We start from the raw sequence: 23,283 nt of genomic DNA, 5'->3' as shown, positions 1-23,283 counted from the left end.
TGAGGCAGGCATTTAATCTGAAAGTCTGTCCTGTTTCCTTATTATTCACATGGTGCTTTGGCAGACCAACAGGGCAGAAGAATCGTATTTAAAATCACCAGGACAGCTTGAGCGTAGAGTTGTCTAATGCAGTTCTTCTGCCTGTGAGCCCTACACTACCTGAAACTGTGAGCTTGTTTTGGGGAAGAGACCAGACTTCAAGTTGAGAGCATCCTTTTAGAAATACCAGTCTTTCATCAGTCTGCAAAATCCTGACCTAAGACTGAACAACGAGGACTTGAGGGCTCAGGATCAGACCCGGTCCCTGAACTGAGCCAGCAGGGACAGCTATGAAGCCCTGTGCACAGCCTGCTGCCCCCAGAGCTCAGTGCTTTTACTCTGAGATGTTGCCCTTCCTTCACTTTGTGGGGGGTTCAGCAAATCTCACCCACAGAGGTTTACACCCAAATAGCATTCCATTTACTGAATTTGGTGTCAGAACTCCCATTTTCTGAGACTCCGGATTCTCTGCAATACAGGCCACATGACTCTCTCCGCTGCATAACCTTTCTGTGCCTGGAAAGCAGTACCCAGCTGCTGAGAAACCAACCCATGGTCAGCAGAAGGGACATAGGGAACTATCAAACCATGTTGGCTTGCTTGTTCTTTAACACCATGGGACCTTGAGCATCCGTTCACAAAGGACTCTTAAGATGCTGCTTGAAAGAGAGAGCGTAAGCTAACATGGAGAGATAAATAAAGATCCACTGAAATCTGAATTGCTGGTTTGGCACTATAGATTTCAGCCACGCCTAGGCCATATCCCCCTGTATCGACTGCATAACCTTTCCTTCCCCACAGATGCTTCAGCAGGGGACAAGGGGGCAGGCACGATCGAGGTTCTCCCTTGGCCAAAACAGGAACAGCATTCAGTACTACTACCCAGTGACATCATCCGGTAACCGAGAGGCAATCAAATGCAGAGCGATGAAAAAAGCGTGCTGGTAGCCACACCAGCACTTCACAAGCAAGCACACAGAGCAGCATTTTTCATGTTGCAGGGAATAATTTTCAAGTTAGAATTTCTAAATTTTCATTTTGGCATATGCAGAAGTGAATGAAAGATTACTATGGGGAAAGCCCATCACAAAATTAGCAGACATGAAATAAAATATTTCTGTTATAAACAGTGAAATGAACCCTCTCATCTTAAAACCCAAGCACACAGTAACACCTCCTGTAATACCACAGTGGTGTTTTGGGGAGGTTCTCCCTGTACTGGAAAGGGGAAATGTATGTGTATGATGGGGACAACAAAGCTTTCACCTGACACATACTACTGCATGCTTCCCAAAAGGCAGGCCTGCTGGCTAATATAGTGAGCCAAAATGTGGGAATTCTCACTTTCCAAAAATATATGGTGCTGCACACGTACTGCTGCACTAGCGTGAACTCTGAGCCTTCCCAGCACGAGCCCAGACATGCTTCATATCAGAGCACGTTTCACAAAAAAACTGAAGGAGAGAAGTTCTCCAGAAAGCCTGATTTCTTCCTCACCTAGTATTAATTTCATCTTTATAGTCATTTGCTCACTAAAGCAGAGATTCAGCAAATCCAAGTGACCAAGGAAGTAATGTAGGCACAGTCCCAGCCCACAGGACACTGCCATGGGATTTAGGAGTGACCTTGGGACATCAGCTGTCTTCTCCAGAGTTTAGAGGTCTGGGAAGACCTCACAGTCCATATCCTCATACCAACATCTTTTATCAGCTCACAAGGGGGCCTCACCATGAGATAACTTCAAGCCACTCAGATAGCTCGGTGATGACATATTCAGAGGAAGATGGGAGTTTTGGACTCTGCTGCTGAAGGCAGGACAGAAGATGCAGTAGCTTTCCACAGGGAGTAAAAAAATACAACTCTGTACAACATATACACTCACAGATACATATCAATCAAATTATATATATGTTTAGATTATGATGCTCGAGTCATTTATCATTTCTCCCACCAACCAACTTAACCAGAAAAATATCATCCTACTTTTATTTGTTCAGTGCAGGCAACAGCGTTGGCACTGTACCGCATACACACACACGAGAAAATGCCGTGAGGCAGAGGGTCTCCGGGAAGGCAGAGGTCCCTGCTGTGCCAGGTGAGCTGCATGAAGTCCTCTACTGCACATGTTTCTAGGTCACGCTTTAAATGAGGCAGGAGGAGGGAAGGAAGGGGGAACAGGGGGCACCGGCCCGGGGAGCGACCAGGCTACGGCGATCCAGGAGTTCACCTGCGAGCAAAGGGAGCTCAGACGCTCTGTCCCCAACCTCAGCCCACGAAGCGCCGGGTGAGCGGTCCCCACGCCCCAGCGGCATTTTAACGCTAACGGCAGCGGCGACAGCCTCGCAGAGGGACGCGGGCGACGGGCACCGCCGTCCCTCCCGGCTCGCGCGGGGCCCGGTGGCCGGGGCGGCACGGAGGGGGCGGCCGCGCCGCCGTGATGTCGGGCCGGGCCGCGATGATGTCATTACAGCCAGCAAACGCCACCGCCAAGCAGCGGCTACTTTGGATCGCTGCCTGCCCACGTGACCTCTAACACCGCCGGGCTGGAATTATTTCCCATTTCACGTATTTTCGGTTCAGAGGTGGGTCTTCGCCTCCGTCCCCGTCGGCGCGCCCCTCCGAAGGTGGCCGCCGCCGCCAGCCGGGGCACGCACGAGGGGGGAGGCGGCGCGGTGGCCAACTCTTCCGGCACACACCCCTTTCGCTACTACAAAGGCATCTCCAGCAATCACATTTGCAATAGTACAAATCCGGCTGGGTGCCACCCATCCCCCTCGCCTTTGTAAGCCCCCGGCCGCGGCCGGCGGACCCCGGCGCCGCCGCCTCGGGCTCGGTTTGCAAAATACAGCGGGGAGCAGCTGCTTGCACTAAGCGAACGAATGAATGAATGAATGAAAAATAGGCAGCAGCTCATCCTGCAAACGGCAGCCTTATTGTTTCAAGGAGCATCTGCATTTCCGTAGCACGGGAACATATTTCACACATCCACACCGAGACGTTTTATGCACATGCAGATAAAACACATTTGGTAACACTGACAGCCTTAACAAAAGAGGAGAAAAGAAGGGAGGAAATAAAATATATTAAAAAAAACCTGAGATGGCATTAACTTTACCCCCAAACGTGGGTTATTTGACATACACTGGAAATACACCCGAGGTGAACATACAGATATCAAATGCATTCAATATTTTACATTTCACACAGCTAAAACATCTTTCGGTGCAATATCTAGTTGCTATGCCAACGATAAAATTGGGGGGGGGGGAGAAATCCTTGACCCTTTCCCAGGAAGGCAGGGAGGCAGGCAGACAGACAGACAGACAGCGGGGAGGGGGTGGCTGCTTACCAAAGACGCTGATTTGATTGTGGCAAAGCGCTCGCGGTTCCGGTAGTGGAGGGCCTGATTCTGCACTGACTGGGTAGGCCGCACCTCAGGCCTGCGATCCCTGTGGCCCACCTCATCCCTTATAAATACATGATCCTGCAGAAATGGATAAAAACAAGGAGAAAGTCCAGCTGTGCTCTTTCCTGGCCGGCTGCCTCTCTCTCGCCCCTCTTTCTGCACAAGCGGCGCTGTTTGAAATGCATAGTTCAGCTCTCAGCTAGCCCCTGCAGCTCCCACGGTACAAAATGAATAAGCAACACATTGCAGCCGTCGGTTCGGAGCGTCAGCTGATCGCTAGCGGGATGCCTTCTCGATCCCTGGCAGGGCTTGCCTTTTTTTTTTTTTTTTTTTTTTTTTTTTAAACCTCCAGTATTACATATGTGCAAAAAAAAAGGCTCCGAAGCATAAAGCGACGCAGAGCAGTCAGGCTCCTCAGAAAGGTCGGGGTAGAGCACCGCAGCCCAGCAATCCCTTCGGAAAGGCGATTTCCATGTCTAGCAAAGCCGATGCCGTTCCCTTTTAACACAGCAGCAACATTTTGCCTCATTCCCTTCGCGGACGGTGCGGCCCTCGCTCGGCTTGCTCTGCTGCCTGGCTGCTATCTGCCGCGGAGGACGAGCATGTCGGCGCCGAGCATCGCGGGCTGCCGGGGAGCAGCGTCCCCGTCTCGTGCCGGAAAGCCTCAGTGACCACTCAGGGATCCTGCTTTCCAGTCATGATCGGGCACCGTTCTAGCACTTTCTCTCCACAGCCCACAAAGGTTTTTTTTTTTTTTCCTTTTCCCCCTCCTCTCCCCCTCTCCTTTAAAGCAACAGCTCACAGGTTTTCAGCCACAAATGGTTTCCTGCACGATCGCTCCCTCGCCGGCTGCCAAAGGCTTCCCCGGGAGCGGCGGCGCATCTCTAACGCGGCACACCCGCGCTTCCCGGCGGGACGGAGCGCCCTCGGACCGCACGGGACGGGCATACCCTAACCACCAGGGCCACCAAGAACATGTCAGTTGAAATGGCCGGAGCGGCGGCCGCCAGAAGCCAGCGCGCCCCCGAGCTGCGGCTGAATACGACCAGAGGCCCACGCCAAAAGGCGAATAAAGATGCCAACACTGCCAACACTGCACGGGGCGGCTGGCCCGCGGGCCGCGACTCGCTGCCTCTCCAGGGCTGGCGTCTCGGCCACCCCACCGTGCCTGGCCAGACCCTGGCGAGGTCGGGCAGCCCAGCGATAARAAAGCGGCTGGGACACGGGAGCATTTCCACCACGGCACCGCTGCGGTGCCGATGCCCTTTTGCCATGCTGCAGACGCACCTTCCCCTCTCCACTATCCGCTGCTGTTATCTGCTCCTCCTAGCCTGGTCCCACACAAGTCCTACTGCTTTCAATATGATTTTCTAAATGATTTACAAAAAATCCCACAAAAATAACAAAAAAAMCCCTGCTACAGAAGTGCTGATATAAAGAACTGAATCGTATCTTGATTTCAAGTGCTTTAAACCAGGTATTTTTTCCTCATATCCCTTGTTTTGGGCCACCATACTCCACACTCACCTTTGCAGGGAGGAAGGATCGGCCAAGGCTGCCRAAGAGCCAAGCCTACGAGGGCTCCTCGGTAGCTCTCTGAGGGAGACAGAACGTGCTAAAATAATTAAAAAGGTGTCTTCCATAGAAGACACTACTTCCATAGAAGTAGTAGGTCTACAGAGAGTGTAATAAAAAGTTACACTTTCATTTTATATTTCTGTCATCGTCATGTTGGACTTTTTCTTGCTATTAATGGGGAAAGACAGGGTTACGGAAGGGCAATTACTGGATCTTCGATTTTCAACTAGCCATATTCACGTGACAGGCAGGGCTCTCGGACTGGCCCACCGAGAAAGGTAAATATTAGGCTCTGTAATAGGCAAACCAAAGTAGTCTTGATTAAACACTCAAATTTCAATGGTAGGAGATTAATTAGACTCTTAGGGGCTCACTGGAAGAATATCAACCCCATGATTTCTGTGGTTTTGCAGCATCCTGGCCTATTGAGTAGGCATCATGAGGACTCTGGGGAACACCATCAGGGTATATTGCCCATAACCCAAGGCAGGTGGCCTGGCTGTTACCAGCACCTTTTGGCTGGGAATTTCTACAGGTATGTTCTGGAGTCTCCAGCCAGGCAAGGGGTGGCATTAGGAGCTGCCCTGCACCGCTTGCTCTCCAACGATAAGCTCAGCCAGGCAAGGGGTGGCATTAGGAGCTGCCCTGCACCGCTTGCTCTCCAACGATAAGCTCAGCCAGGCAAGGGGTGGCATTAGGAGCTGCCCCCTGCACCGCTTGCTCTCCAACGATAAGCTCTGCAGATGATACGGATGGCTAACTAGTGGCTCTCTGGGGCTCGGGCAAACAGCCTCATGCGAATGCACTGGCATGAAGTGAGCTGGAGCGAGGCAAAGGGGTCCTGCAACTGCAGAAGGGTCCTCCTTGGTTACAGACTGAAACTGGAGCAATTCGTGTACAAATTAAAGCTGAATAAAGTGTCCTGTGGTGAAGACCAACACAAGACTATCCCATCTCAACTACGGAGYGCTGAAGAGGAACAAAAGTACACAGGAGCTACTATCCCTCTACTGTTGATATGAAATTAAGGTGGGGACAGGCCAAATGTTACCCAAGGTCATACACAAAGTCTGCAGCAGCACATGTAAATGAACAAGGTTTCTAAGGTCTTCTGGTAYCCTAGCAGACCCTAATCTCTCAACCATCTTCTCTCACTCCATTACATTAGTATGGCAGGGTGAATGCAAAATATTAAAAAAGCAGCAAATCACAGGGGGGAGACTTTTTCAATGACCTTTTAGATTTTTCAGAAAGGCCTCAAAACATTACCTAAAATAACAAGTTCAAATTGTGATTATTTCTGACATGGAAAAATTAATTTGTGGGTTATTTTGTGCTACATAGAAGGTGAATTCTTAGAGGGTAAAATGGCATCCTGATGCTGTTTTATGGAGCTTCCAGTTACTTTGTGGTGCACAAGAAGCCCACAGCGGAATCCARCTGCCCATCAAGAAAGCAAACTAACTGCTTTCTGTATTTTCAAATTGAGCTGGGTGAGGTGTGGGAAAATTCCTTTGCAACTAAGCAAACTAAAGGATGAAGACAAGCTTTTCACCCATTTCGAGTGGACAAAAAGCTCAGAGATTGTCCTCAGCTCCCCTTGATCTGGGATCTGGGCTATGGACAGACAGGCAACCACTATTAAGTCTCAAACACGCCTGTGCAATCTTAAAAGGCAACACATTTTTTCCACGAAACCTGCCAGGCTACCAGAAATAACAGCACTTGACACAGAGAATTATCCGACCAGGTAAGTTACTTTACCACTGAGACAACCAATTTTCATGTTGATCACAAAAAAATAAAAAAAAATATGGAGGTATCTGGCTGGGCATCGGTTTTGAAACCACAGGTCACCTTTGCCAGGATGAAAACTCTCAAACATCTTCAACGGCATTACCACATTAGAGAGTTGGTGCAACTTCAAGTAACTTAAAAGCAAGTCTCAAAAACAAACATACAAAGAAAAGACAGGATGACTCCATATATTGTGGATTAGTAAGTAACCTAAAACCCCTTTCTGTGTCCCATTCTGGTCCTACGACACACCACCATCTTTTCCTCCTCCTCATTGGAAAAACAGGCTTTACAAGCCCCTGGCTCCAACACCAGCACAACATTTCAGGAATATCTGCTTAACACTGTAGCCATGGGTACTTAAGAGTAATATTAACACCATACTGCTGACCGTATTTTCACGTTATGCTCAAGACACTCAGATAGACTCCTTCCTGATAACACCTCGTAATTACACTGATCAGGTCATTTTTTGTTCTGTTTTTAAAGACAGTAGTAACTCACTCCAAGAAACACTAGGGGGGAAAAACCCAAACCAGAACACATTTCTGCAGCAAAACTTCCCACATGACTAAAAGGCCACTTAGAAGACAATCGGAATGAACAAGCTATAGAAGTAAAGAGAAAACAACTCAGCATGTAGATAGAACTTGATTTTTTTCCCTACAGAAAGTCAACAAGAATTTTGCCTCAAAATTTAGTGACAGCAAAACTGGGCAGCCAGATCTATAAACTGCATTTGATATTTACATTTTTTCAGTATATAACATTGTCACGTGGCTGAAACTTTTTCACTGACACAGCAAACAAAAGTGCAAAGAATTAACAAAAMACAGAAACAGAGGGAGGAGTCCCCATGTTTTCAGCAGCTCATTTAGGAACTACCGTACACAGAACAGCAAACTGGAATCAACCTGGATTATCCTAAAGCTGAAACATTCAGGCTTTCACCTTGAAAGGAATATTCACCTGTATGCTGCATCTTTAGTGATACGCACCAAACACGTACCTTCACCCTGACCAACACCATTTACACCAGAGGATTCACTAGCTGAAAAGGACCAATCTTCTAAACAAATCAGAAAGGGAATTTCTGAGCCAACCGTAGCAAGGACCTTAAGGGAACTGCAGAGCAGTGTGTAATACTACAGCACATTCCTAACTTCTAAGAATTTAAAGAAAGAAGATAATAATGTGCCATCATTCATTTTAAGACATTGCACTAAATGCCTCAATAATCTGCAGAGAGGCTTAAGCATCAAGAGAAGTCTTTCCAGAAAAAGCTTTATGCCACTAGCCTGCTAAGGCAAGAGGTCATTACAAACTTGCATCACTGCCTGCACACACAAGCCAAAACAGTTCTCTCACTCATTACCTAAATATCCTTTACACCTCATCTAAAAGTAAAATCTTTTCCAAATATGAATCATAAAAAAAACACCCTCAGCTTTGCCTCAACCGCTCGTGTACAACCTGCATGCCAGAGAACTCTCCATCCACAGAAATCAGCCAGGATGCTGCATATTAATCACAGCAGTGAAAGGCAGCGTGCAAGGATTTATTTGATTTAATGCATTTGGAAAGTCTCTCAAGTTGCAAAGTTATTACAGAAGTATGCTTCTATTACAAACATTGGGCAGAATTTCTGATGCTCAACTAAGAACATTCTCCTTTCACGTCTTTTGTTATAAACTAAAATCTAATCTTAGGATTTCTCTGACTTTTTTTTTTTTTTATTGCTAGAGTTTCATCTTTGTAAGTACTAATGATTTTAAGGTTGAAGTAAATTTAACTGCAACAGCTCTGTATTGCAGCCGAACAAGACAATAGCATATTGGCTTTTTATTTAGATTAAAACAGAACAGCCATTTTGCTATTATAAAGTTTTATGACAATAAAACAATATCACAAGGAAGCATTCCAAGTCCTGCCATTTGGCATATCTATATAGGACAACAGAATAATATTCTTCGGAAGCCAACCGCATACCAACTAACATGCACCATCAGCTGAACAGAGCAGGTGACAATAAACCACCTATAATGCATCACCTGAAAGGGGAAAGTACACGTGATATGCGATCGAATAAGAATTTGGTAAATATTAGCATATCTTTCTCTTAAATTAATGCTGAAACAGAGTATCTCAAGTGCCGTTTGTCTGTGCTTTCAGCTGTGAAGAATTACRGCCAAAGACCACTATGTCTTATGGTAAACGTGGCACCCAGGATACAGGTGAACTCCCCAAGGTCTTTACTACACCGGCTTTCAGCACTGCACGCTTCCTATGGCAATACCATTTATTTCTGCGTATGAACTGGTGACTGCACTATTGCTTAAGGGTGCAGTCCTTAAATGTCAGTCTTCACTTGCATTGCTCAGAAATCCCGACAAACCTGTACAAGACCATACGTTTCTAATGTCTAGAATACCACAAAATCTGGACACCTACATCCTCAAAGAGCCCAAATCTTCATCCTCACTTTAATCTTAAAACTGATGCCTACGTGTTTTTAATTTCTGGGCTATGTGGCTTTGAAGCATACAGTGTACTTGGAGTTCAACAGTTCTCCGCCCCTCCCCCCCATTTTGCTTATTTTTTTTTGCTCCAGCTACAATTGGGTTTGCAGCAGAGCTGTCATTTACTCTTCAGTTCTTAACCTGAACGCTGAATGAACAACTGAATTAGCTCCCCGAGGGAGCCGGCCAAGAGAATATATATCCATATGTAACGTGATCCTTGGATAGGGAAGTACAGTTATGTAACTGTCTTCAAAAGAGAGGCTAGAAAACCGGAGCTCTTGCACTACATGAGGGAGGTAGCCAGCCTGCAACCTGCAAAGGAGAAGGCAGAAGTTCCTCGCAGGATCGCTCATCGAAACGGGCCTGAGACATCTGAATTTCCTGTGAAGAACCTGCTTGCAGTTACAGGATCCTCTTGAGGAAACGGTCTTTGATTCAGAAGAGGAATAAAATCCCAGGAAGGGAGGGTGCAGGAGTTGCTGCCTCCATAGTAGACCGTAGCACTATTTTTTTCTTCCAGGAGATTAGGACACAGCTATAAAAACTAAGTTACATAAAAAGCTACACACTCAATTGGAGGGTTTTTTACTTTCTTCTCCCCTCTCGTCTCGCGATTTTTTCTCTAGTGCACAGGTTTTCCTCTGATGAGTGGGAGTCACCTTTGCCCAAAGCACAAGCCTAGAAACATGGAGCTTTACTGCTGCACCAAGGGTTGTGTGTTGTGCAAGGAGCGAGGATGCTCCCTCTTTTCATGTGTGCTCTTATGAATCAGGCAAATCCCAAGCACCTCAGCTACCAAGAATTAGTAAACCCAGTGAAAAGGCACCAGGTCAGAAGCAGGCCGTTTCACTCGCTCTGGGACCACAAAGCACTCCTGCACCTTAAGCCATCTAGCAGCCGTTAAAAAACCTGTTGTTTACAAATGCTTGTACTATACCAGCCTGTTCCTTATGCTTCGCCTCTGATTCAGCATAGTTAGTCACAGTAAAGATGTTTGATGCCTGCAGGGATGCTCAAAGCTTCTCCCACTCRAGGTCTGTGCAGATGACGTGCCGAGAGCCTGCTCCTAATTTACACCGAGTGGCTGCCGCAGCTGCGGTGCCACCCGACCTGGCTCTTCAGACCAAGCAGCCCTCTGAAGCACCGGCGCCTGGGAGCTGTAGCGTCCACGTGACCGCAGACTTGTCACCCTCAACTTTTACCACTGCATATGACATTCTAGGGCCGTGATCAACACCCAAAGGCCTGTGACATTTAGAGCTTTGAGCCTTTAAAAACAGGCTGGGCAATTTTGCCTCCAGATGTACCAGAGTGAATATTAAGCCATTTATGGAATACCATAATGTTGCACAACGCTTTGATTTGACCCTTGCCAAAGCAATCTAGTGTATGAACCTATGTCCACATAGTGGAGACAGCTGGCTAATTATGTTCATCAGGATTTTCTTTTTAGCCTTTAAAAAGGGATTAAATGCAAAACAAAAGCTTAATTTAAACGTGGACCCTAGATTCTTTCGTTTTGTTTGCAGTTGCTGGATTCAGCATTCCCTACTTCTCACCTGTTAGAAGGAAAAGAAGTTGCATGGATCGCTTTAATTACAAATCATAGAAATACAGCTAAAGCAAACACAAAGTGAAATTTTTTCAGAATAAGGAACTTTATATTACCCTGAGAATAGAATGGAATGTGTATAGATAAATAGATAACCTCCCTGAAATGTCTAATTCCAACTTTAGTCTTTTCACCTATGTCAATACATATATAATATACACAGGAAGCAATTTTTCATTTAAAATTGCTTTCCTCAAAGTAATAGAGGATAAAAAATAAATTAAAACAGTATATTTTCAGACAGATATTATGTACTACTACACATATTCTAAATTCACTTTATGTGTCCGTACACCAGGAGGTAACACTTACCAATTGAGAAGATACCTGCTCTGCTACAAGGAGCAGTAATCTCAGCCTGTTAACTGCTCTGTAAAGGCCATCATTGCAGACCTGGGTTTTGTACTTCCAAAATGACCCTAGAAACACCTACTTTTAGTGATCTACAGGTGAGTTTCTACAATACGTCAGGTGCTGTTGAGCGTGCAAGAGATCCCTATTCCTACAAAACAAGAAAAACTTCTATGTGGTGCCATGCTCATGCTTTCTGCAGAGTGGGAGTGTTTTATGTACAGTGTGCAATCATGTTTGTGCAGGTATACGTTCCCTGCCTGTAAATACCAGTAAGTGGAGACAGATAACATTTACTTCTGTTCATAACTTAAACATGACACTATACATAAACCATGAGTTATGGAATTTTTTTTTAAAAAGGAGCCTAACTGAATTAGGCATCCATCTTAACTGAATGTCTTCATCTAAAAGAAAGAAACAGTTATGCAGAAGTCTAAGAGGACTGAATTCATAACCTCAGAAGTCTTCCACGTTTGTACTTTAGAAGTGCCATGCAATCACTATAAAGTGAAATGTTATTCTTAAAACGAGCAGGAACATTACTTCCTTCACAAATGCAATTTATGTCTGATGGAAATGGCTCATTTTTTTTCCCCATCGACTGTAATGACACTGATGAGTCAGTAATATTGTAATGTATGACTATTGTGTAAATCAATCCCTCAAACTTGTATTTTAATGCATACATAAATATGACTACTTAACAATGAGAAATTAAAATTAACACAAATTTCTCAAGCCTACACAAAATGAGAAAGCTGTAACTATAATCAGACCGTACATAAAATCAGTGGAGCAGTTATTCATTCAAGAGGGTTCCTTGGACTGGCATGTTTTTTCAGAAAGGTCTCTCAAGGTGGTATTGCAAATGTACTGGAGAAAGATGTAAACCCCTAAAACCTATGCAACTTATCTGTTAATACCTTTAAATACGTACGGCAATCTTGCTGAAGACAGAATTTCTCTTCAGAGTTCCCTTCTGTAAATGTTGCAATATTCAATTACGCAAATACTGTATTTCAGAGAAAAAAACTTGCTTACAAATAGTTAGTTAAAACCAGGCTTTGCTGTAAGCCTACAACTGAGAAATTCATACTTCTATTGCTGCTGTAATGTTTTAGCTCCGCTGGCAGAGAGTGTATATACATTTTGAAGCTCTTTCCAAACACAAAAACATAACCTACATTTTACTGCCCACTAGCAAACGTCACGGCTAATGCCAAGCCAAAGTTATTCTATTAAAACAATCTCAGATTAGATGCTGACTTATAGCTAAACAACATTAGCTCAATATCTAGCACTAACAAAACAAAAAGGCAACAGACAGTTCACAAGATGCAGCAAGAGAGCAGAAACGCATCGAGTGGCACGTGACTCAAAACATACCTTGTGGGAAGGCTCCAGAGTTCTGTACACTTCCACTTCTCATGAGGGAAATCCAAGAGCAAGCAGATTTTAATCATACACTGTGGCTGGTAAATGGTTAGCTTAGCTGCTGTGACCACTTCTGACCATATCGCACAGCACAGTACAATCATTCGCAAGGAAACAAGGACTGGCGTTACAAGCAGAGATGAAGCGCACATGCAGGGCTGGGTAAGGAGGCATGCAGCAAGTCTGTGCACCCTGCCTAGACACTGACAGTGCTGCCTTGCATTAACACCCTCTTTTTTATTATTTTCAGAGATTTTCTAAGTGCAGTTGAGCTGTTAAAGAAAAACACAGAACTTGATTCCGGCAAGCCTGGCCCCATCTCCTGTTCTCAAGCAGACGACTCAGCACAAGACCACTTGGCACAGTTTGTTGGGCCCTACACAGCTGAGCCAACGTGAGCAATAGCAGGGACTGCAGGAAGCTATGGAGAGCACCAGAGAACATACCTTCTTATGGACAACGGAGGAAGTGGAATTAATTGTGCTCTCGTCACTATGCATCATGACCAGTTCAGGGCTGCTCTCATCCAGGACCTCCTGCATGCTGCTCACACTGCTGCTCTGACTGCCTGTGCTCACAGACATGCTCGGGATGGAATGGTTGCTGCCCAGACTGTCCATCTTCCTACTCAGGTTTGATCCATGCTCACTGTCCTATAAAACAAGGGGCATCAGTTACAAACACTGCAGGAGATGAACTGCCCAACGTGTGGCTGCAGTGCCCAAAGTTTCTTTTAATGGCGGCTCTGCAGAGTTAAAGGTTCTTTGCTCTTTATTCTGGCATCTACAGTTCTTGAGGCCAGCTGGGTTACGAAATATTCCATGTGGGGCAGTTGGTTTTCACCTCTTCCCCTGCAACCCTAATACTTCAGGCTCCAAGCCTGTTTTTTCTCATACCAGTAAGTCTGGGCATGGCTATGGCTTGAATAGGAGACATCCAGCAATACTGGATTGCTGGTGAGTGTCACAACTGAGAAAGGAGCAGTCTTTCCTCTAGCTCTGTATTAAAAACATGCTCCGAGTCAGAGTATGCTACAACAGTGTTGCAAATCAGAAGAGATGTAAGACTGGTCCAAACTGTTTATGATTTGATAATGCTCTCATGGTGCTTAACAGGTGTAGGAGTTTTAAACTTCCATGTCCCAAGCATTTTAACCGTGTATGTCCCAGTCATTATATTCTGTCAAGCTAAAAAAAAACCCCCAAAACCCTTAACCTTGCATTGTCAATTAAGATAAATTCTTATGTAATCTTCATTCACCTTTAAACAGCTGACTCAAAAGAGCCTGTGTTATTATAGTAATTAAAATTGTTGTAATCCACTTGGACATACCGAGATAAATATTCCTCATATTGGAAATTTTTTTTCTTCTACATACAAATATCAGAAGGCAGCATCTCAGTTTTATCTTGCTTGCATACTTATATCAGTTCAGTAATCCCACAGTATGAGCTTAAACTGAACTGATTTAAAGAATTCATGAAGTCCTTTGTAATAAACTAATGGAATTGAAGATGCTTGCAAAGAGATCGCAGTGAGGACCGAGAGCTCTGGAGCACCCTTCAGTTCCTGGTCCAAAACAGCCTTGCTTCGCCAAAATGAAAGGCTTGCTCCTGCACCCAGTTTGCCCTGGCGTTCAAAGAGAGCTTGGGGAGAATTACATTACAAATCAATTAAAAGGATACTACTTTTGCTGAAAACTGAAAGAAAGAAACTTGACAGATTTGTACTTGATTATGTGATTTATTTTTTTGGAAAGCAATTAACAGATTATTCAGAGCCTGTGTAAGGGCACTTTTAAAATGTAGAATGCAAAAGAATACTATTTGATTGACAACATAGGTACATGAGAAAGAAAAGATTTCCAGGATGCTTATATAAAGTTGCAGAAGAAATAACATAATGAAGCATCTGAGATGAATGGCTATGTAATTAATGAATGTATATGCAAAGGACAGAGATGAGATGGCATATGCAACCTTCACATTGACTTCCTGACTTGCATACTTTACAGATGACCTTAACTTTCTTGCATCAGCTTTGAGGAAAGCAAATAAGCAGTATTTTGAGTGTTAAAGATTCATAATGCCCCTTTTCCACCTCTTAGACTTTTCTAAGGTATAAAAAGGAACTGGCTTGGGGCATTTACAGTTGACCAGCTTCTGCTAACCAGGTAAGTAGTAACTGAAGCAAATGCTACGTTTTCCCTTCACTGCCAAGTTAGAGACACACACATGAGCAATCCAGCCGCCTTTTGTGGCACACAGGCTCGAGTGATAAAACCCAGTGCAGAGCATGCTGTGCACATGCAGGGTGTGAGCTTCATTAGAGTGTTAATTCGCAGAGATGGAATCTCTTTTTCCCCCCCTTTTTGAGGGGTGGGGAGAAGGGCAACAGAAAAAGATACTTCTCAGTATCAACTACTGCCATACCTACCCCAGCRAGGCTGTTAAGCTCAGATCTGCTGAACAGTCACATGGGGAGAGCATTCCCTCACCCTCTCCTGTCCTGGTATTCTCCTAACAGTTTGTCACACACAGGCTGACAAAGCTTGAAAATTTCAGTGTAAAACTCAGAAGCCACCCCTGTTCCTCCCCCATATATACAACTAAAGTTTAGAAGAAAACTACCTAGAGGGTTAGAACAGACACTTCTGGAGCTTTAACTGCAGTGGTTGCTGTTCTTGCTGCTTTTGTGCATTTAATCTTCAAAGCGGAGGGCAGCGCTAAGTGCCAGTCTCCTCTCTCTGTTCTCCCGCCTGACACCCAAGCTCGCCCATTCCTTAACCCAAAGCTCTAGTCCACCCTTAAAAGAACATTGGACACACACAGGCCTCAACATCAAATTTCCAAATATGAGCTGAACTCGCATGCCTCTCTGCATATTTCCTTGCCATACTGCAGCAAGAAAAGGAATACAAACATCAGTTTGCCTGAGAGGTTTTTTCATTGAGAACCAGTCATCGATTTATTTATCCAATGTGCCTGCACCAAATGACATTAATTTCCATCTAATCTCATCAATTGAAAAATGACTGGTTTCCTTCTCTAAGCCACAGTCAGTGCCAATTATCATACACTGATTAAGTGGGTTGTTTATTACAAGATTTAAATTGAAGCAGAACTTTGTCTTTAATCTGTTCTTTTTTTCCTCTTTAATATTATAGAAGTTTTAAAAATAAGTCTTATTACTTTGGTGATTTGCTTTTCAGCAATTGATAGGCCAGTTACTTTATATGATAGTTATAATAATCGAAAAAACATTTATCAAGTGGTCTTGATTGTGCTTATGAGACTGAAGAGCTTGGACAGTCAATAGACCCTCCCTCACACAGAGTCTCCCTCCAAATGAGTTTCTTCCCTATAGCTCTCAGAAGAAGGGCCACCATTTGGAAAAAAACAAAAGGAAAGTTTTTAAGTTGCCAATACATGCACATCTCACACTCCAAGTGACGGTTGCTGTCACTCGTTATGCTACCCTGTCTCTGCCGATCCAGATGATATTCCAGCAATCTCAACTGCACCCACACCTAGGCTGCACTTATTCTGCCCCATTAAGGACAAAAACATCTTATTTGTGCTAAAATTATTTAGAACAGTGCAAATGGAATAAGAAAATAACAGTACCTCCTCTTCTTCTTGAGACTCTGTCAGTGGGCCATTCCTTGTCTCCTGGAAAAGGATTTTCTTCATTTTCCGGTACTGAAGGTTATCCAGTTCACGTACTGCATCTTTTGTCCTTTGTATGAGGTCTATTAGTACCCTTGGTGGTCGATCTCGGCGAACGAAATCATGCTTATTTGAAGGGAATAAAACACATGGTTTCACACATGACATTAGTATGTTTGATAAAAAATGAGACCTTTAAGAGATACCTGAAATTACTGTTCATATTCAATAATTAGTAATACCTGGTATGAAAGATGCCAAACACATTCAGCTCTGATTACACTTACCACACTCTTAACTACGTCAAACAAGCAAACTGACCGCACTACACCCTATGAGGTGCAAAGCACAGGCTGCAAAACATTTTATTCCAAATGTCACAAAATCTGCTCACGCACAGAACACAATCAAAGGTAGCATACGGCAAAACGAGGCGAGATCATTTTGCTGCCTGAAACTAGGGTGGGTTTGCGTGCTGACGCACACGCATGGGCACACAAGCTGCAGGAGAGGCTGGCGAGCGGCAGGGGAGGTGGGAGACCCGGCTGCTCCTTTGCAAGCTCTTTACCCCCAGCTCCCCGATTCACTCATCCGTCCGAGCCGAGACGGTTTGGAGCAGGGTCTGGTTTTCGTGATGCCCGTAAGCGTGCCTCTCCGGTTTTCTGGGCTCTCCAGGTAACAGCTGTTTCCTTCCTTCCCGAGCTCATTCGCTTGAGGACAGTGTCACTTTTAACCTTACAAACCCGCAGGACTTAAAAATGACCAAAATGCATAGAAGGCAGAGGGGAATCAATCCCGATTACCCAAGACTGCCTGCCAAAGCCACATGCAAAGATTTATCCTTCATCTATCTATCCAGATCCATGAATAAAAACAGTAAGAAGACTTCAAGATTTATATAAACTCAAAACATTTATAGTCAGAGTTAAAATATATATTTTAAATATATATATATATATATATAAAAAAGTAGCTTATTTATGAGTAGAAATAAGGCAACCATTTTCATCTCATTGTAGGTAATTTTTAGAAAGCAGTAATGCATTTGAAACAATGAACCTGACTTAAACCCATTCTAAAGGTCCAGTGTCCACTTGTTTATGCACATCCTTAACAGCACAAATACTCATTTCACTGGAAAAAGCTATATGCTTTATACTTAAGCATTATTCAAATATCAGAATGCAACCCCAAGGAAACTATAAGGCAGATGCACAAAAATGAAGACTCAAAAGGCTCCTGCATAGTAAGAATACAATTCTGACTGCTTATTTACATTATCTAATTGTCTAGATTCCATATATGAGATACAGCCACCACTCTGCTCGGTACTGTGCAACTCGGTAAGAAACAACAGCTGAAAGGACATAATCTGTATGCTTTTTTAAAATTTTAAGAAAGAAAAAAAGCAGACTGGAAAGGCAGAAGACACTTGTCCAAGGTCAAGCAGCAGGTTGGCTGGAATAGTGAGCAACAGAAGCCAAGTCTCCTGGGAATGTCATGCAAACTGAGAAAAACAGGAAGTGTCTAAAACAAATTTTACAATTGCTTTCCATTTTAAAAGTGTAAATATTAGTGAGATAGGTATTGTCACTTTTGCTTTTTTCTCCCTTAATTTCAACTGCTTTTTCAACATCACTACAGTCATTTGACTATTTTCATCTGGGACAGTGAGTCAAAACCGAATTCATTCTCAAGCACCTCATATAAAATTCAGTTCCCTTTAAGAAAATGTGGCCACCAAAAAATTCACTCTCCCCCCGTTTACTGTACGTAAGCACAAAAAGCTCAAAAGGCAAAAATCTGGACATGAATCTTATAATCTGTCGAGCTTTAGGGAGAACCGCTGCAGGAGGGAACATCTGGGGTACCGCTCCRAGAGTCAAAAACCAGATAAAAAGGCTGAATATACATAAGCTACGAGTGACATCTCGGCTCCGATTGTTTATGCAGCCTCCAACCTAAGGTACTCATGAAATCATATCCTTCAATGAACGTACGCTGTTCCTGGAGAGCAGAAAGACTGCCAATCCACATGAATGAATCATTCGGCAACCCACAACATAAACCTATTAGCTGGTCAAAGGATTGTCAGGGTGCTGCGAGCAGAACCAGAGAACAAAACGCTGGTTATGTGCCACAGCACAAGTGTATCACAGGGAAAAAAAAATACATCGGGCGCCGGAGAGAGAGTAAAAACAAGCTCGTTCATCAGCCTTTACCTGGAAAGTAAAGGCATTAGGGTTAAATATCCTGTATGGTCCAGGCTCAAAGCAAAGACACAAGTGAGCGCAAAGCTAACTATTCAGTACGGAGTGTACGGTTTCGATTTCTCACTTCGAGAACCAAGATACTGAGAAACATCCATGAGAACGCATTTTACTGAGCTGAAAGAGCAACAAGAGAAGCCATAAAACAAAGGCTGAATGGTAGCCTTAGAACAGAAATCAGCATCAAAAGGCTGTCAGGTAGGCACAGAGCAGCGATCTAACCTACTGTGGACATTAAGCAAAACACCCTATGGAGCTAGCAATTCCTCTGCTCAAATATTTAAGGAAAAACGGAGTCCTGTTTACCTGGTGTGGAACAGCAGCATGCCAGGCAATTCTCACCAGCAGCTATGTACGGCAACCAGAGGAATAGCAGGGCCACTAATCAATTTTAAAGAAAGGAAATACTTAAGAGAGGGAAGGGAAAAAAAAAAAAGCCTGATGGAAAAGGGGCTGGACAGGATTTCACACACCGCTACCTCCTAAAGGAATGCTGCTCCTGAATTTCCCAACGACAGAGCCCTGGGAGGTGCAAACACAGCTCCTCTACTCCTCAGGTAAACTGCAGCCAGGTGACTTGAGAAACTGAAACTCTGATTTACGATTCACTGACAAACAACTTTGATGAACTGGGGACGCATCCCTGCCAGCACGGCTGCCCCTCCTCGTTGCTCAGAGCAATTATGAACTTGCACAAGGCACTTTCCAAAAGGACACGGTTATTTCCAAAGCAACAGCTAATTGATTGGACTGAGTGTAGAAACTAATGAAGGGCTATAAAAAACAGGTAACATTAAAAAGGTGGCAACTGGATTATGGGCAAAAGTTAACCTAGACTTATCCCTTCAGTGCTCCTTGTAACTTAGAGTTTGAAGCTTGACGCATGAATGCAGAAAAAAGCAAACATACTAGAATCAAGAGCAATTGCTCAAAACCCATCTAGGACAAAGAAATAATTGGAAAATGGAGATCAAAAATGCAGATTAAAAACCAACACTGCATGACTAGAGGGAAATTTGGAAAAAAAATGTAATGATTGGAAATAAATGCTAAAAACAGATGCAGAGTATGTCTGGTTAGTAATGATTATTAATAGAGATCTACAGGTGGCACCAGTCAGTAAATTTGTCAAGACTTCTGAACAAGACAGCAGCCAGAAGAACAAAGCCTCCAAACCCCACGACCATAACCCTGCAGAGCAGACCCAGCCCTTCCCGGCTCCCACGTCACCAGGCCTGGAGTGGCACTTTGCAATACACACACTAGTCCCAGAAACACCTGTCCAGCCAGAGGAACTTTAAAGGGGAAAAAAAAAAAGATCAGAAAGGCCCAAAGGAATGATTTACAAAAACAGAGCAAAACCAAAGAGCTGAACTAAGATCAGGCAGAAAGATCAGGGAAGATACATATTTGAAAGGTATAAACACTGGAAGAATTAAAGGTGTTGACATAAGCATTACTGGAGGAAACCGGTAGAGATAACCTTCCTCAACTTCACCTGCCAAAGTGTCAAAAAAAGAGAAAACAGGACAGTTCAGAGTGCCCCACAACAACCCTGCTCTGGCCAGGGGACGACCGAGGTCATCCAGTCTCTCTTCATCTCTACCTCCCATGTTTCTTGAAATAATCAGCCACTACCTGTAAATCTTTCTTAAGAGCTCAATCCTCTGATCCTGCGGAGTATAATTCTCAAAGTACTACTGGCTCTGCAGAGGTGCAGAGGCAATAGCAAGTCTCTAGGAAAACTCATTAAATCTAGAGCTTGAGTAGCAATTAAAATGGCTCTTTAGATTTTCTATCACTTCCATAGAGCAAATTACAAGCCTTAAATCTTCACTGAAGCCACATATAAACTTGGTAACAAACATGGCCTATTACACAACAGAAAAATAACATTTTTCTTCACTGGAGAAGGTGAGCAGAAAACTGAAGGTGCATCAGCAAGTTCACAGCTACAGTACTTTACACAGCCTGCAGAACTGCCAAAAGGAAGGTCTTTGGTTTGTGACATGCTACACCAAGTTACAGCTCCCTTCTGCTTTTTCTGTTCGGAGGGGAAATAGGGTGAGTCTCCAGTTTCCTCCCTCATTTCCCCCTGCTCTTTCGGAGACCATATAATGCAGCACGCTCACAACTCTGGGCATCCTACTGACACCACCGTAGAGCGGAGAAAATTCCTTCTTCATTAGACCATTAGAGAACATACTCCTACATCTTGTCTACACAGAAAACTACTCTTTGGAATTCATGCCTGCAGCACAGATTTAACTAACCCAGTTCCGGACCTGTTTGTCCTTGATAATACTTTCAGTTAAACTACGCCCAGCATTGCCTTGAAAAAAAATCAAGATTAAATCCTTTTATCCTTCTCCTGCTGACACGTTCTTCCTTCAGCTAAAAAAATCTGTTACTAATACTACTTGAGGCTTTCAAATTCTCTAATACAAATGAAACCTCTACAAAGCTCTGGGGTGTAAGAGGAGCAGGGTGCTGGGCTGCTCTCCAAATAACCCTCAACTCAACGATATAACCATTTTACCTCGTAGCCTCCCCTTACTCTTCCTTCAGTAGTTTGACTCCTGAGAGTCATATTATAAAGAGAATTTTAACTGACAAAGTCAGGAAATAAAGGTAAATGGCCTTAAATTCTTCAGTACTTCAAGTAATGCTGCCAAGGCTTACAGACTTCAGCCTGAAGGCCACAGCAGACTTAAGGAACAGAGCGTGACTGTTCTACCACATCGATCTTGGATGTTGGATGTGATATTTTAAAAAGGTGCATCAAGGAAAAAGGTAACAAATTCTCAGCCCTTAGGGAGAGACTGAAATGCAGTCTTGCACAAAGGACAAGCACAAGGCTTATGCAAATTTTTCAGTTCACAGGGATTAAACTCAGCTGGGTCGAATAAATTGTTTAAAATGCAGTCTTATCCCACCAGGTGTAAAGAGCATTCCAAATTTAAATTATGGTCAAGCAGTACTGTGGTGCCCAGTAACAACATGTATCTGAATATATTCATTTATTACTTCCGGTCAAGTTTCAAAGTTACTTTAAAAAGACCCCCAAAATGATGCAGATGAGAGGAAAACCAACAATTTTTTGGAAAGGGCAAATATTTTGTTCACTTTCACTAGAATTATCTTGAGGTAGGCAAGCAGATTCTGTGCTTTCTATGGAAAATGTTCATGACTTCTGCAAGTCAGCTTAGAAAAGTTCATACACATCAGCTGACAAAAGAAAGAGGTCAGTGTTCTTCAGTGAAGCTAATCCACAAGGTCTTTATGGTCTCTACCCTGTAGCACCTATGCTTAACTCTTTCCTATGGACATGCTGGAAGGTACCAAAACCTCTTCCCAAGTAACTTGCTTGTGCTAAGTGACTTGCTTTCGCCCTGATAGAGCTTTGTGGTGATATAACTCAGTCTCAGCAAGTCCCATTTCCCCAAATTTCTGAAATGGATTTGAAAAGTTACCCGCAATAGGTCTGTTGATGATGGCCTTTCCTGAGGTATTTTCTGCAAGCAGTAATCAACAAATCCCCTAAAGGAGTCCGACCTGTAAATTAAAAAAAAAAAAATTCTAAATGAAAAATAAGCTCTGGAAAACACACAAACTCATTTGCACAGAGTGAAAGAAAAGCCTTAGCCAATACATTAAGTTCTAGGGCACAAAAATTCACCGGACTTTTCCCAATTCCAAGTAGAGTAAGTTGATCCCACTGGTTCTTACAACAGCTAAAGACTCGTCAAAACAAACATGGACACACAATTATCACCAACCACAAAGTAAACAAAACAAAAAAAACAAAACAAAAAACCCCCAAACTCCAAACCAAACCAAAAAACCACAAACAAAAACTGTGTGTACCAGTCAACAAGATATTTTCAATCCTACTTCCACTACTTAAAATTAGATGACAATTAAATTAGCAGCAACTCCAGAAGTGCACTCGTTAAGTTAGCTGATGAAATGACTCTCTACTCTCTAGAAACTTCTCACCATTTGTAACACTGATTTAGTAAAGTGCCTTGGCACATGCATAATTCAAAGAAACTTTAGGCTATAGACAAGCTTATCATAACCTAACAAAAAAAAAAAAGAGGTCTTCTAGGTGCCCATGAAACTCAAAAGCAGCATAAAACGCACGCAGCATACTCCTTACGCTCTAAAAGCCACAGCAAGCAACAAGTGGCTATAGCCAAACTGCTTGCAATCATGACTACTGGTTCTTAGCCTGTGTTCCCAAGTTGCTTACGCTCTGTATCGCAAACTCGGTCCAGAAAGGACCTGGGAATAGGTGTACAGGTAAGAGACCAAGCTCTTGGAGTCTTGAAAAATGGACAAAACAGACAGATGATGAAATAGGGAAATTAAAGTGGAGTGGTTTTGATAAAATGATTAGCAATGAAATAGTTAATGATGTTATTTCAATGTCTAGCAGTATAACTGGGGGAACTTCATACCTCTCCAGGAACTGTTGCTTCAAGCTGCCTGCAGACACTGACAAGCGTCACTCAATAGCTACGTTCTACTTTTGGGTGAAGAGACCGGGAAGCGGGGTAAACCCTTTGCTCCCAGAAAACAACAAAACATTCTTACGTCA

The 23,283-nt window shown here is 43.6% G+C and overlaps 1 protein-coding gene across 4 annotated transcripts in view; it reads right to left on the bottom strand.

Moving 5' to 3' along the window:
- The window catches only part of TAOK3 (TAO kinase 3), a 99,738-nt gene that overhangs the window by 14,364 nt on the left and 62,091 nt on the right, over window positions 1-23,283 (bottom strand). For 3 of the 4 annotated variants that reach the window (XM_026075026.1, XM_026075024.1, XM_026075025.1), the window contains 4 exons: window positions 22,154-22,235; window positions 16,369-16,536; window positions 13,189-13,395; window positions 3,389-3,523 (listed from right to left, as the gene is read on the bottom strand). In XM_026075026.1, coding sequence (XP_025930811.1) covers window positions 3,389-3,523; window positions 13,189-13,395; window positions 16,369-16,536; window positions 22,154-22,235 — 592 coding nt within the window. The remainder of the gene's footprint in view (window positions 1-3,388; window positions 3,524-13,188; window positions 13,396-16,368; window positions 16,537-22,153; window positions 22,236-23,283) is intronic. The other variant, XM_026075027.1, reaches the window with a different exon arrangement.

Source organism: Apteryx rowi, unplaced genomic scaffold (genome assembly GCF_003343035.1).
Source record: "Apteryx rowi isolate R43461 unplaced genomic scaffold, aptRow1 scaffold_40, whole genome shotgun sequence".
Taxonomy (NCBI): Eukaryota; Metazoa; Chordata; class Aves; order Apterygiformes; family Apterygidae; genus Apteryx; species Apteryx rowi.
This window is presented reverse-complemented; position numbering and strand designations above follow the sequence as displayed.